General features: G+C 42.0%; 2 protein-coding genes across 2 annotated transcripts in view; one reads left to right on the top strand and one right to left on the bottom strand.

Annotated features, from left to right (window-relative positions):
• Window positions 1-6579, top strand: part of LOC140954025 (kelch domain-containing protein 3-like) — a 28529-nt gene extending 21950 nt beyond the window's left edge. Inside the window, exons 12-17 of the mRNA XM_073403419.1 lie at window positions 2940-2967; window positions 3320-3404; window positions 4563-4663; window positions 4906-4990; window positions 5609-5713; window positions 6003-6579. Coding sequence (XP_073259520.1) covers window positions 2940-2967; window positions 3320-3404; window positions 4563-4663; window positions 4906-4990; window positions 5609-5713; window positions 6003-6122 — 524 coding nt within the window. The 3' untranslated portion in view covers window positions 6123-6579. The remainder of the gene's footprint in view (window positions 1-2939; window positions 2968-3319; window positions 3405-4562; window positions 4664-4905; window positions 4991-5608; window positions 5714-6002) is intronic.
• A 1282-nt stretch (window positions 6580-7861) lies between these two features.
• On the bottom strand, window positions 7862-14122 carry LOC140921951 (cyclic GMP-AMP phosphodiesterase SMPDL3A-like). The gene is made up of 6 exons (XM_073371964.1): window positions 13777-14122; window positions 12277-12589; window positions 11413-11586; window positions 10417-10511; window positions 9272-9487; window positions 7862-8169 (listed from the first exon to the last, which is right to left on the bottom strand). The coding sequence occupies exons 1-6, from the start codon at window positions 14090-14092 to the stop codon at window positions 7862-7864; spliced, it is 1422 nt and encodes a 473-aa protein (XP_073228065.1). The 5' UTR covers window positions 14093-14122.
• Between the last annotated feature and the right edge of the window lie 1235 nt (window positions 14123-15357).

The raw sequence follows: 15357 nt of genomic DNA, 5'->3' as shown, positions 1-15357 counted from the left end.
GATTTCATTCGTCTCGGAGCGGTTTGGTTCAAAACTAAAGTTCCAGCGGCTTGTTGAAAGGTAGGCGGTGATTGTTTTTCACTGGGTATTTGGTCATTTAAAACAACAAGTTGCGCAGACGGTATGGTTGGCGAGCATTTGTCGCTGATGTTCTTCAAATCTTTCTTCATGTACCAGTCGCTGTTCTGGCGGTTGCTTTTGCCATTTTGATATGCCTCCTTGTGATGGGTAGAGTGAAGTTTTTGCGTGTATCTATGGTTAAGTTTCCTTTCAGTGTCCATTAATATATCCTCATTTCCCATACACCATTCGTGGTACCTTCGCGTTTTGTAGACGTGACTCTCAAAGTGAAACAATTCCACCATGTCATCGCCGCTTTCACTGTTTGACGGTCCGCTCACGATGTTGCACTCATTGCCCACATACCATTCGCCATTTCGTTGCCTTCTATATTCATCGGCCCCGTAATTGTGTGCCATACCTTGATGGCATTCAGCGTTTCCTTGTCCTTCGATACCTAGCTGACTTGATTGATGAGTATTTCGCCTTTCAACTCTTTCAGAAAAAGGATGACTGGAATTCTCAGAACATCTGTCTGTGTTAAATCGTTCTGGTCTTTGCCTGTAAACTTGGCTAAGCTCGAACGGGCATGGAGGTTCACGTTTTGATTACATAATGGCTGCTCTACAATTATGAAATGTACGTATTGTGCGGTACATATTTATACAGAAAATTACCATTTGACTCACGTTTTGACTAAGAGGCGCACGTGCCCCTACAGCACGTTAAACTTACTCGCACAATACGCCCAAATCTGCGTTGGTGTGAACTTTCTTCTTGCGCGCCGCTCACTGTCTCGTACCAATCGTTCTCGTCCCTTTAACAAGCTCTGCGATTGGACAAGCCTATCTTTTAGTGCGCGCCTGTCGTCACCGCTGTTACGTTGTCTTTGCTAAATCTGCCTATTGGCTGTTATGTAACTATGAAATAAACGTATTGTAAGCCGACAAAGCACGTTAAACTTACTCGTGAGCTTACACGTACTTAGCATCATAAACTTAACAAAGGTTAGTATCAGAGAGCAGATTGCCTTTGCCTGTCTCCACGTTTTATTTTGTTGTGTTCTTGGCATTATTTGGCCATTTGGAGCGATTCAACAAGTTTTAGTGGTGTCGTTGTTGTTCCTAATGATAGATGTTTGGCACCGTCTGTTTTTACTATTTTAGCATTCGGTGCCTGTGTATAGAGGAACTAGAAAACCCTAGTGTGAACTTTCTTTTCGCGCGCCGCTCATTTTCTCGTCCCAGTCATTCTCGTCCCTTTAACTTGCTCTGCGATTGGACAAGCCAATTTTTTACTGCGAGCGCCTGTCGTCACTGCCGTTACCTTGTCTTTTCTAAATCTGCCTATTGGCTATGTAACTATGAAATAAACGTATTGTAAGCCGGCAAAGCACGTTAAACTTACTCGTGGGCTTACACGTGCTCAGCATCATAAACTTAACAAAGGTAAGTATTAGAGAGCAGATTGCCTTTGCCTGTCTCCACGTTTCATTTTTGTTGTTTTCTTGCCATTTTTTGCCCGTTTGGAACGATTCAACAAGTTTTAGTGGTGCCGTTGTTGTTCCTAATGATAGATGTTTTGCACCGTCTATTTTTTCAAGTTTTAGCGTGCGGTGCCTGTGTATAGAGAGGGATTAGAAAACTCTCACTCGCGCGCAATACGCCCAAGTCTGCGTTGGTGTGAACTTTCTTCTCATGTGCCGCTCATTGTCTCGTCCCAGTCATTCTCGTTCCTTTAACATGCACTGTCCGCCTCGTGCCCAGTTTCTCGAGGTTGCGTATCTCGGGATAATTAGGATGAATAGTTTTTTTTAAGAAAAGAGGGTCGAACGGGACGACGGGAAGGGGAGAAAAGGCGAAGCAGCATTTTAAATTTATTAACAAAAAAAGTTTCCTTTTTCTCCTTCCCATCATTCTCCGCTCGCGCTACACACTCGTCTCCAGCATGCCGTCGGCTTTGAAATCCACGCCACTCGGCATTGGAAAAGCCTGTGAAAGAGGCAGATTGGGGAAGAAATTTGCTTTTATAAAAAATTAAACTCGTCTTTTGTGAATCATTCTATGTAAAAAGCAGTTCAGCAGTGAATGTTCAATCTAACAAAGTTAAGACAAAAAACAAGAAAGTTGAAGCATTCTAAGTGGTATACCGTATTTACTCGGAAGAGCACTGTCCCGAATAAAATTAACGTCTATGTCAGGTAAAGTTTTGTGGAAAAAATACTGATAGTGTTTTAAATGTTTAAAGGCATTTTTGCACTAAGTCACGTGAAAATTCCTATCACGCATGCACTGGCGTTTCCTTAACAACAACTCAACGGTTTAGTCAAGTGCGACACAACATTGCGCGGTAACAACCGTGGGCTCAGAAATTCCCAGCGTAAAGTCTGAACAAGGCATGCGTATTCCAGATTAAATGAAACTGGATTTGAAAACCAGGTTCGACCACAAATATGGTTGGTGGCTAAATGAAAGAACGTGTCGGGGGCCGGTAGAGTTCTCTTTCCTTCCTCCCCGTTTTCTCTTGCCGTGAGATACCTATGATAGCAGGGAAAGCGCTAGCCCTCTGCAGTGGGGAACCAGGGGAGGTGCCCGGGGGACCCGGGACCCCCCCCCCCCCCTCTTATTTTTATCCCAAACTGTGGACCGAAGGACCGAGAAAAAATTTTTTGAGACCGGACTCCCCCTTTATCTCAGGGTCTGGATGACCGCCTCCCCCCCCCCCCCCCCCCCTCTTATCTGAAGGTCTGTCAGAGCAAATTCCTACCGCCTTCTCAATTCCCTTACCTTGGCCAAAGCATTCTATCAGCTCAGTTGGTAAATGTTCATTTTGTTTGTGCTACACTTATAACGCCAGTTTGTCTCTTTTTTGTTGAACAGAAACGGATCTCTCGTCATCTCTATCTAGGTTTGTTTGTTATGTTCGTTCTGTTTTTAATCTTGTAGCCAAAATCCTCGGACCTGTTGAGCAGGCGAGGTTTGGCCGAATGCTGAGATTGCTGGAATTGCAATCTAGAGCTTTCAACTTTTAACTGGAACCAGTCAAAACTATAAGTCTGATCTTATTGCTTTTTTGCCGTCTTCATTTGCTTCGTTGTTGCTTGAACTCCCTAATCTGAAACAAACAGGCTTGGTCTGAAATGTCTGAGATAATATTTTATCGGCGATGTCAATGGAGTGGACTAGGATAGGTTAATGCAGACAACGCAAACCGTTACGATTTATGTTGTAATCGCAGTTTTCTTCATAATATTTTGCAGTGATACATCAGGCCCACTGAGCACGTACGAGCTGTCGATACCAGTCCCCGCTCCGTACAGGCCCATTTTCCCTGCTATAACAGAGGTAAGAGCATCATAGTCTGTTTCAGCTCCAAGAGAGTATTGCAGTCGTGCAATAAAAATGTAGCAGTAAAAACGCGCAAATCACGCCCGTCTCAAATCGCTTTGGCTTGTTTTATTTTCGCTATCTGAGAGCCTAGCATAGGCTAAAAGCATCGCTGCTTTATTTCGTGATGGGTATAGCCAGGCGACTTTTTTAGTCCCGGACTAACGCGGGCAGCTAACCCAGTGGTGGATTCAGAGGAGGGGCCTGGGGGGGCGGGGGGGGCACGTCCCCCCTTATTATTAGACCAAACTGAGAAAAAAATTGTTTTTTGAGACTCCCCCCCCCCTCCTTTATCTAAGCGTCTGGATGACTGCCCTCCCCCTCCCCCCTCCTTGTTTCAAGGTCTGGATCCGGCACTGTTTTTAAACCTTTGATGTTTCTGAAGCTATACTGGTGAACCAGTATATTTAACAATTATTCCTCGAGCCCGAATGGGCTCCGAGTCAATGGCCCATGAGGCCCAAGGCCGAATGGGCTATTGACTCAGAGGCCATGAGGGGGAGAGGAATAATTGTTTTAGTAAAATCCGACTAGTTGGTAAAAAAAATATCGAGTATAAAAAACTTTTAGCTAGTTAAAGATAGACTTTAATCCTTTCTTGGCGCCAAAAAGCCCTCGCTTTTCGCTACTGGTGGGCTATAACATATAGCGTAGCAGTAGCTCAGCCAATCAGAACGCAGCATTGATAATAGACCACTAGTTGGATTTTATTAAATATATATATGCCTCTGATGGGAAGTGTACGGTATTGATCCAAGAAATCTTTGTACTGTCATAGAGCGTTTTCACTCACGTGGCCATCATCTATGCATCATCATCTATTGGTTGGGAACACCAACATGACCGCGTTTTCATTGGTTTATGACACCAATATGGCCGCGTTTTCATTGGTTTATGACACCAACATGGCCGCGTTTTCATTGATTTATGACTGACACCAATATGGCCGCCGTGACGTCCTTAAAAACGCTTTATGGACTGGTCATGCTAGTACCAGTGCGCTGCCGATAAAACTATTAGAGAATGCTAAGCGGATCTCGCTACTAGTTTTCTTTGTACGTTCCTGTGTACTGAATCTGCTTAAATATGATTGATATTTGTTTTGATCTGTTACAGCCGTCCAAGCCCCAAGACTTTGACGATGTTAAGGCTTCATTTGTCAAAAAAGTGGAGGATTTATTCGAAGACATTTCAAATAAATTTGCTGAACTGGAGACGTAAGTGGGATTTGATATAGTACCAGTTTTAGGAGCAATTTTCCGTCCAAGACTGAAAGCTCCCCCATGAGATTAATGATCTACCCTTTTTTATGTATCCCTTATTGTTTACTTATTAGCCTTGTTTGAAGTCCTTAGTGTAGAGAATCTAGATATTTTTTCTTAGAGGATCCGTGATGTATAGTAACGCAGCCTTTACAGTCACAGAGTTGAAGCGTGACTAATTTGCTCTCCTTTTGTAGGCAAAAAGAAGCGTTGAAGAACGCCGCAGAGGCTTTTCAAGAAGAAAAAAGAGCGCACATTGAATTATTCGAGAAACAGCAAAAGGTAAAACTGTCTTTGTGCAATACAGCACATTTATTTTTACCCGAACGTCCAGAAGAAAATATACTTTTTTATTATATAAACACCAATGAAATACCAGGTGAGCTTTCGCGCGAAAACTTGATAAAAATTACATATTACCTTCACATGTGAAAATATCACCGTTTCTATGGCTACATAATAAATCGCGACTTTCACACCAAAAAACTAATAAATTGAAATGGTTTGGTATTTCATTGGTGTTTATATAATAAATAGAACATTACATGGCCGCTTGGAGATACAAAATTTTTCTTCTCGTGTTGAAAATATATTATATTTAAACACTCGAAGAGATATTTCGTATCTCCAAGCGGCCATGTAATATCCTCTATTTCCGACATTAAATGAACCTGTATTTAGCTGGCACTTCTAGGGAAAAATCTTAGTTTCCTTTTTTTTGCGTCATTTAGAGGAATAGTGCGTTTGAGTTCGCAGGCTACAGCTCATTCTGTGCAAAGTCCGATGTTACTTTCGTATAAGCTCGCACGCTCTGTATATTGTCTCCCCCACCCCCCAGCTAAGCGGTGAAGGCGTGATGTCTGGTTAAATCTTATCTTATTCCTTTACGCTTTCTTGTAGGAGTTGGAAGAGATGATTGACAAGCACAGAATAGAGAACGAGGAGTGGATAAATGCGCGGAAAGAAGAACTTAAAGAAGAAAGAAAACAATTGGAAAAAGATAAGGTATCGGTACCAGTGTTTCTCCTCTTTTTTGGTTGGCGGTGGTCTGGTAAATTGCGGTACCGTTGTCTCTTACTCTTAGAGCGATGGTAGTCAGCCTCGTGCCCAGGGCTTGTCCCCCAAGAAAAAGGCCTGGGCACGAGGTTAGATGGTGGTGTGGTCAGACAAGACAAATTTGAAAAGAACTAAACTACTTGCTAACTTTAAGACTTAACCGATAGACGTACTGTTTATTTAATTCATTCTGAAAGAGTGTTTAGCCTATTTCCGCATTTTGTTTACTTTCCAACAGAGACAACTGGATGAAGATCGCCAAAAACTTCGACAAGAAAGAGAAGAATTTAAACAGAAAATTGAAGCTATTGAAAAACTTGGCAGTGGAGCTAGCCATACAATGAATGGGTCAGACTAAGTATGTTTGTCTAACGTGGGCAGTTGGGGCTTCCGTCGTGTAGTATCTCTACGGACATATGCCACAAAGTAGGGTAGGGTCTTCAAGTTCAATGCGTAAATGTGGCGTAGTTTTTAATGTGATATTTCAATTTAGAGTGTACCTAAGGAAATAACGAATATTTCCGTGGGACTTTTCGCCACCCGACCTGCATCATGAATGACACTTGTCTGCCGTAGATCATTGACAGGAATCAAAGGTTACGAAGGAAGAATGAGGAATTTTTTTCCTTGAATGTGGTTTGCACACCTCTACGCTACCTTGAATTTAATACCCCCAGGGATCTGGTAGTTGGTTGCTATTTGGTTCTAATATTGCTAGAGCTGAAGTGCGCATAAATACACTGTTCTAGCCCTCTTCGACGGCATCTCTCGTTGAAGAGATCGCGTTGAAGACTTGACTATTCTAGTCTGGATAATCTTGTCCACATCAACTACCTTTTTCTCTTGTACACGTCCCCCCCCCCCCCCACCCTGATATATTTTTTTGCGCGAGCTTGTCTAGTAACTGAGCAAGCAAGACGACCGTACGCGTGCGCTGAAATGCATAGTAAGCATCTCTCCTTGCAGGGGAGAAGTGTGTTCCCTAATTGAAGGTTTTCCCGTGTTTTTAATTAGCAGTCGTAATAAAAAGGAGTTGCTTCTTTACCTGAAATGCAGGTATACTTTTACCCTCAAGTCCCGCCCTGATTAGTCCCCTTTGCAGCCGTTTTTTGGATCCAAAAAACGGCTGCGAGGGAGACTACGCCCTGATCGCTAGCTGGATTTGCCCTAGATAGTCCCGCGTTTAAATTTTTGGCCTCAATTGCAAAATAGCCAACTGGTTCGCCTCCTACCAGCTGGGATTCTTAACCTTGTTATGTTCCATTGGAATAATTAGCTTCGTTATCCTTGAAAGCCCCATAAGGGGAAAGGAGTATTTAAATTTAGATTTAAAGTTATGCCATTGAATGAAGTAAAAAAATACGAAAATAATAGCGTATCTGTACGAATGTTTTCGATCATAGGAAGGTTTAATCAATCCATCCACTTAATTTCCCAGCTGTCAGTTATAACGCTCACACAGAAAAGTAAAAAACTGCAGATTTCAAACTTGAAACGTGACACTGTTAAAATCTACAACGGGACCGAAAACAATGAAGAGAGATATTAGGGCCATTTATACCGAGAAAAATAAGACGCGTCTTACATAAGACGCATCTTAAATAAGACGCGAACTTTCCGTATAAACGGCACATTTCGTCTAAAATAAGACGCGGCTTAGCTAAGACGCGGCTTAGCTAAGACGCGTCTTATTAGATAAGACATGCTCGTATAAATGGTACAGTTCGCGTCTTATTTAAGACGCGTCTTATTTTTCCTCGTATAAATGGCCCTAATGAGGATCAAGTTAGGGTTTTGGGAAACGGCCCACCTACCCCTCCCTTAAGTCAACATTAAGACTTACTTCTCACTTAGGGCAAAATGTTGGGTTAGGGGAGGGGTAGGTGATGGTAGATGATGGAGGTGATAGTTTAGTGAGTTGCGGGGATTGAGAGAAGTTGCAATAGCTCAAAACTGTCACGTGTATCTTAACACCCCTCTTCTTTGGTTAACTCATTTATGACACGCATTTTTTTTTTCACCTTAGAAAACAGTGTTTTTTATTGATTCAGTTCTCTCTTCTCTTGTTATACATGGTCACATCCGTACCCATAATACCTACTTTATCTGATAACGATTCCTCGGCCTAGAGGACAAATAATTGTGCACCTTAAAGTTATTGTAACACCGATGGAAATCTTCTTCTAGGACATATCTCACGATACAATAAAGCCCAAAGCGATCATAATGGCTCGGAAAGTAGTTAACTGTTGTGCCCATGAAATAGCCATTCCAGTACTGAGCATCGGTTTGACTGATAAGTTTCTGGCTGAGCTCATCAATTCTGTTGGCATTGATCAGCTTGTTTTTGGACGGGTATCTTTTGCTAAAGGTGTAGTCAAATTTCCACACCGGGTTAGAAAACTCTGCAAGAACAAAATTAAATTAGCGCTGTGAAACCTAAGCGTACTCGTAATTGTTGGATAAAGGTTCAAAGGTCGAGCATCAAAGGCAAACATAACGTGGTGCAAGAAGCAAATTAACGCGTTGCTCCACCACAGGGCACTACAAGAATGGCTCTGTTGTTATTAATTGTACATATAAAGGTAGAATTTCGACTAAGAAACACGGGTATACTGCCTTTCCAAAACGGCGATGCAGGCCCACAACTTTAATTGTCTTGTTTCGTAACCTCTGCTGATCCCTATGTCACATTTCAGTTTAAAAAGTCATTTTGAGTTGGTCCATTCCTAAGACGGTTTGAAGGCAATTTTTATGCGGGTTAAACTCCTTGACCAGGGGCTTTTAAATACAAACTTACCGTTTGCGTCTGAAGAAAGCAGTCCTAATGCCGTCTTTCATCAAACTATTTCCCGTATTCTTTGTTTTCAGAACGCTTAAGCTGTCCCCGCAAAATTTATCTCAGGGACTTTTCGTGGCCGGTAACTGGTATCCATTTTATACCTCGCTCTGACGTTTTAGCCTTGTGTACCCAAAGAAACACGTGACTTATCATGCAGTAAAATCACTACCTGTTGGACGTGTTCGTCTAATTGTTAAGTCTCGCCCCATGGGGTCATTATACGTTCCAGGGAAACTGCCCACCTACCCCTCCCTTAAGCCAACATTAACACTTACCTCTCACTTAGGGTAAAATGTTGGCTTAGGGGAGGGGTAGGTGGGCAGTTTCCCAGAAACGTATAATGATCCGCCCCATGTAAGGTAATCCGGATTCCGGATTACTGGCAAGTTTTGCTTATGGAATCCGGTTTCAGGGAACTTTTTTCTCGTGGAATCCTAAATCCTGAGGTCTGTAGTCCGGAGTCCAGCTCAAGGAATCAAGAATCCGCTAACGATTGGAATCCGGATTCCATTTCCACTGACAAAGAATCCGGAATCCGGTACCTGGAACATGGAATCCAGGAACTGGAATCCGGAATCTACATTGTGGAAACCAGAATTCAAGACTGTCTTGGATTACCTAACATGTGGCGAAAAGTCAAAGCTAGTCAAGTAACAGTTGCATACCTGTGGCTACCTCCAAGTCCAAGTAATGCTGATCATAATCGACCAGCGCCTGTATATCTGTCCTCATGGTAAACACCTTGAAGGCGGGATTATTTGAGTAGGTGGGCGATACGGAGGCAGTTTGTAGAACAAAGGATTTTGTGGACGTTTTCTCGTCTTCAGTGTTGAGGATTTGAAGACGGAAATCGTCTTTGTGCGTATGGGCGTAGAACTGTCCTGGAAGTGAAACGAAAGCGAAATTCTCTTGCTGGGAATGATCATGGTAAAGTTAGATCGCATAGTAGCCAAAAGACGGATAGAAGAAGGTTTCTAGATGACTAGCAGACACTTACATTATTGTCTCTGGTTAGCCCCCAGCCCCTCTTAATAGCCCCCCTGTAATAAGCCCTAGCCCGTGCCGATTTAAATCGAGTATGCGCTTCTAACCTCTACCAAGCGCCCACTCCAAAATTACCCTTTATACCTATGGCATACACTCTTAGCAAGAAGGCAAAAACAAAAGGCAGTTATGATGTTTAAGTCCCTCCATGCACTAGCCCCAATGTACTTAACGGACTTATTCAATAAACGAAGTTCATATTACAATCTACGAAACTCGAGCGGTAAGCTAACCTTGCCTAAGCCACACACCGATTATCTAAAGCGTAGCTTTAGCTATAGCGGGGCTCAATTACGGCATTCTTTACCAGAGTATGTTAGAAACATCAAATCAACAAGGGAAATTAATCGAGAGATGCAATCATCGGTTTCCCACTCGGCAATCTTGTAAAACAGTAAATAAAGTGCATACAGATACATCTTTTATCTAAAATATTTCTTTGTAACTTTGTACATTACTAAATGACTTTACCGAGTTCAGTCAAAGTTCTATGCATGTAAGTATGTAGAGGCGATCGGGTTGCGCTAATTTATCAGATTTTTTTGGACAATTTTGGTGAGACAGTAGCCGTCGTGTACGAACACACGAAAAGAACTCAAAATGTTCAGTTCGCCGATGGGGCACAATACATAACATTTTTTGTGCCCAATCAGGAACCAGCATTCGCTTGACCGTGCCTGAAAACTTTACGTCGCGCCATTTGTCCTGACCCGACTGACTGTCCCTGGGTCTGGGTGAGGTTAGGTTAAAAAAAAATGTCTTTTACCTGCTATTACGTCGTGGTATTTTCCAGCAACAAGACTCACATATCGTTCCGCGTATTTTGGTATCCAGAAGTAATTATAGTTAAACGGATCGCCTCTGCGTAACGATAATAAGCTCATTAATTTTTGTTTAGTTGTCTAACTTTCAGCTTTTATGCTGTTATTACAGGTCGTCGATTTTTTTGTATTTTGAGAAATCATTCGTACATATTCACGTGAATAAGACCAAATTTGAAAGAAACAGTTTTCACGAGTATTATCACATGACCTGTACGAAATGACCTGAAAACAAAACATAAAAGCTAAAGAGGTCTATAGTCAACTCTCTCTAAGACGGACACCTTTGGGACCGGCACTAGCTGTCCGTCTTAGAGAGATGTCGGTCTTTTAGAGAGTCAAATAAAGGGAGCAAAGAAAAGCAGGGACCAACTCTAAGTGTCCGTTTTACAGAGGTGTCCGTCTTATAGGGGTGTCCGTTAAGAGAGAGTTGACTGTATTAATTAACTGTAAAGATGACTGTTATCGAGACTGCTAAGTCTGAATTTGCGCCAGCGCTTCCTCCTGCAAAACGTTTATGACACATCGATTGTCTTGCCGTTGCTCGCTCGAGTCACACGCCTCCAACAGGTACGTCTTCTCTTTCCTCTCACGCATGCTAAAGGGTTATGTTCTTCAAGTTTACAACGGTACATTATATAGTGATTGGCTAGGCCTCTTTGTTCGATAGTTAGCTCAAACCTCTCAATGATATTATCACATCACCCTATTCATCCTTTTTCTTCACAAGTTGCTGGATTTGAAGCTGACATTACTACGGTCGTTTTTGTTGACAAGAACTAACGCGTTTCCCTCCGACCAGAACTTTTTTATTTATTGTTTTTTTTCCTGCAAATTCTGCAAAACCATCATGGTGCATTGTCACATGGCTGTATAGTAGGACTATTTATATATTTTTAATTCTCCACTGTGACTACAGCTAGACAGCGACAAAAACTCACCCAGGTGGTATGTGGCTCATTATTAGAACGCTTTTGCCCTTGTTTTTGGCCAGCGCCAGTTGTTCCGCAAGCCACTGCAGTTGCCTCTCGGCTATCTCGTCCCACAGAGGATACGTTTGCCAGTTGTTATTCCAGTACATGGCGTTTGGCACGAGCACAACCATTCTGCCATCTAGAGATGAAAAGCAACAGAGCGGGTAAAAAAAATGGAAGACCTAGGTTAGATGAGATGGAGAGTAATACCCGATAGTGAAACACGAGGCGTATTTCATCTGATATCCAAAAACACTGAGAAGTAATATTTGAAACAACAGAAGGAGTGTTTCATCTGAAATCTTAAAACCGGGAAGAGACGGCAAGCTATTTGAGAGTGTTTCACCTGCTATCTAAACACTGAGAATTGTTTCATCTGATGTCCAAACACCGAGAAGTAATGAATCAAACACAAGTAGTGTTTTATCTGATATCCAAACTCTAAGTAGTAAAACATCAAACGCGAGAAGACGTTTATCTGATATCCAAACACCGAGAACTGAGACATCAACACGAGAAGGAGTGCTGCATCCGATATCCAAACACCGAGAAGTCAAGCAATAAACACGAGGGGGAGTGTTTCATCTGATATCCAAACACTGAGAAGCAATTCACCAAACACTAGGCGGAGTGTTTTATCTGGTATCCAAACACCGAGAAGTAATACATCAAACACGAGAAGGAGTGTTTCATCTGATATTCAAACACCGAGAACTAAATCATTAAACGCGAGGAAGAAAATCTAGTGACACACGGTGTTACGCGTGAAGTCAGATTTACCTATGAAGCACCCTATTCGACTGAAAGTGTCAATGGACAATGAACCACCCTGCAATGTTCGCGCTATAGTAACCACCATCCAGAAAGGTTTTTTTCAGCGCGTCCATTGTAGTAGGCCTTTGGACATCTTTGGGGCAACAAGAACAAAGAATCAGCGGCGCCCAGTAAGTTAACACGGTCTCGTACCATGGGTCAGAGCGATTTATAGGAAGAACGTAATGCCCAGGGATGTCATTGTTGCCGAAGGCTGGAAAGATAGGAATGTCTGGGAAAACTTCATGGGCTTTGCTGCTGACTGTCTGAATGGCCTTCAAAACATTGGGAGATCCTTGATCATCGGTCATGTCGTGTGCAGATAAGTCCCCTATAAAATAACGCAATTTTGAAACAAGTATTGAATGAGGTTGATTTTCAGTCGGCCTCAGTCGAGATGTGCGTAATTTTTGATATCATACCAGAGCGAAATTCAATAATTGTTTGATCTTATTTAAAATATTTCCAAGTTCTTTTGAAACATTCTTACCTCCACGTAAAGCTCTTCGTCAGTTTCGGAGAGTTTTTGTGAGTGTTGCATTCATGCCAAAACAGCTAAGCTTCCGCGCTGCTGTCTTGCGTGACGTCGATGATAGTATAATTGCCATATACGTACAATCATCGACGTCTAAGTGACTGACGTCAATAATGGTTTAATCTAACCAAATTTGGTCATAGCCAACTAGTTACGAAGGATAAACCGAGGGATTACAGCCAGTCAGAAACGGAGAAATATTTGTAGTTGATAATAATCTCAACCATAAAGTAATAAATATTAAACTTGCGTTTGCCCCTTAATCCCCAGCTTATTTTGAAATACAAAATTCTAAAGAAAGGTGACTGTGGTTCTTCGTTTAAGTAGTGTAAGTAAATACACCTTATCAACTCAGTTAATTAGAGTGTGGATGACGCAATATTTAGTCCTTGTGTTATCTTGCTACACATTTCTCTGATATGCAGTCTGTCTAGTCAAGACCAAAATGCCAGAAAATTTGATAGCCATTAAGTCAAACCAAATCCAACAGATTCTCTGCTCGCTGAGACAGAAATCACTACGGCGTTACCGCATGGGTTTCATATCTTCATTCTGCGTAAAGTGCGTCTCCTCCTTGTCGCCTAAACCTTACAGTACGAACACTGACCTCATAGCCAGAAATGTCCAATCGCTGTTGCACGTTTCCTTCCCAACAGAGACCTTTAGAGACCGCAAACTGCAGTTTGCAGTTACGCGTTGCAGTTTCACGTCGCCTAGATTTCAAATTTTAGCAAGACGTTCATAAGGCGGATGAAGAAAGCTTCTTCCTGCCTTTAAACGTAAGGCTATACAATTTTTAGTGACAAAAAGCCTTGCCGTAAGTCACTTACGGCGCTGGACGCCCCTTCTGCCGTTCAGACGTGAACTGCAAAGCGACCGCAAGACCGTGGTCACGTGACATTCTCAGGTTTGCGGTTTGCGGTTTTCCATGAAAAACCTGTTGCTAAAGGTCTCTTATATGTGTGCTTTTACGCCGCTCTTACCAGTTAATAATATAAACTCGGCATCTTTTCCTTTTTCCTTCATAGCAGCAAGGGTACTTTCCAAAAGCCACTCTGGTGAATCACATCCAATTCTCCCATAAGGCGCTTCATAATCTGCTATCTTGAATCCTTCCGTACTGCGGCAACTGGTGTCCTTGCTAATTGATTGGTTGTAGAACAAGTTGAAATGTACATCTGATACGTGCATGAATTTCGTTACTTTCCTTTTCCTGTGTCTCCGTCCCTTCTTCCAGCCCTCAGCCAGCAGACAGAAGCCAATGATCACCACGAAAATCAGTAAAATCAAGCGATTCATGATTAGCGTTGCCTTTTCTTTTGTCTAGAAAAATTAAAAACCGACCAACGGTGTTCAAAGAGGACTAGACAAATCCAAGAACCGGCAAACCTGTGGCCCTCTAAGGACTACACACGGATTATACCGGGTAGCTATCCGATTAAGTATGGAAGGGAACGACACAGAACTGTACCGGAGCGTTTGGCCGAGAGGGAGTCGGGAGGGTCTAAAGTTTTACTTCCGCCTCTGGGTTCCAATCCTCGCTCGTACTCATTAAGTTCCGCTACGGAAGGTAGAGTGACAGAGCCCTATCCGATAGGCTAGCTTCGCGACCTTTACTGTAATACAGAAATCACCGTTCAATCCCTATCCGGTATGGCTTATATGTTTGCGCAGGTTAGAATGTTGGTTTTTGACGAAAGGGGAAAAAATGGTGAAACGGGAATAACCTGGACAACAATATCTTCGCAGCAGAGAAGCTATGTACTACGGGCGCGAGTTTCTTCGTTATTTAACGAGTTGTAAAACTAGTGATAAACGCTTTTTTCAGCGGTGGTTGTGTCTCGATTGTGGTTCAATTTTATCCTTGGTTTAAATTTTATATTCTTTTGTTTCAAACTCATTATCATACATTGGCGTACCCCGAAACAAAAGAACATAAAATTTAAACCAACTCCTTGAACCAGTGGGGAGCTAGTAGTACGAATAGTACGAATATAACTGTCGCGGCTAAACACGCTCACCGTTTGAGCGCCATTAAAAAAAACGAAAACGAAATAACGAAGCAACTGAAGCGAAGCCGAATGTTTTTAATGTGCTTTTATCAAAGTTTAAATATGCGACTATCTCTTCACAACGGCCTCGGGCCTTAAAATATCGAGCAACGGTCTTAACAACCTTACCACACATGACCTTTTAAAAGTGAACGATGTTCAAATTAATGTTCTCGCTTTACTCAAATCGCTTTAGTGAGTTTTTTTTAAACACATGATTTTTGTTTATTGGCAATTGTTGATTGTGTTGATGTTAATATCCTTTTGATAAGCTTTTTTTCTCAGTTTTTAAAGGTTTTTAAAACGGCATCTCTGTAAAACGACCACTTATCTATGTCTTTAAGGTGACCGTTGTAGACAGGTTCACCCTGTGTACAACTGTTTTAATAGATAGTAGCTTCAAAATCGTGATCGATGCCTTTCTTATGAAAATGCTATAGTCCTCATTTGCAAGAGTATCGTTTTCTATTATCTCGTTATGACTTATCAATTAGTTTTAAATAAGTCAATAAA

This window comes from Porites lutea, chromosome 12 (assembly GCF_958299795.1).
Source record: "Porites lutea chromosome 12, jaPorLute2.1, whole genome shotgun sequence".
Lineage (NCBI taxonomy): Eukaryota > Metazoa > Cnidaria > Anthozoa > Scleractinia > Poritidae > Porites > Porites lutea.
The sequence above is the reverse complement of the archived record's forward strand: the minus strand, read 5'-3'. Positions and strand labels throughout refer to the sequence as shown.

Bases quoted from the DNA above. Each gene is read 5' to 3' on its own strand.
- LOC140921951 (XM_073371964.1), bottom strand. From the start codon at position 14,092: ATGAATCGCTTGATTTTACTGATTTTCGTGGTGATCATTGGCTTCTGT. The intron at 11,587-12,276 runs AGGGTGGTTCAT...CTTTTCATCTCT, and splicing joins TACTATAGCGCGAACATTGC to AGATGGCAGAATGGTTGTGC. The intron at 10,512-11,412 runs GTGAGTTTTTGT...ATCGTTACGCAG, and splicing joins ATGAGCCACATACCACCTGG to AGGCGATCCGTTTAACTATA.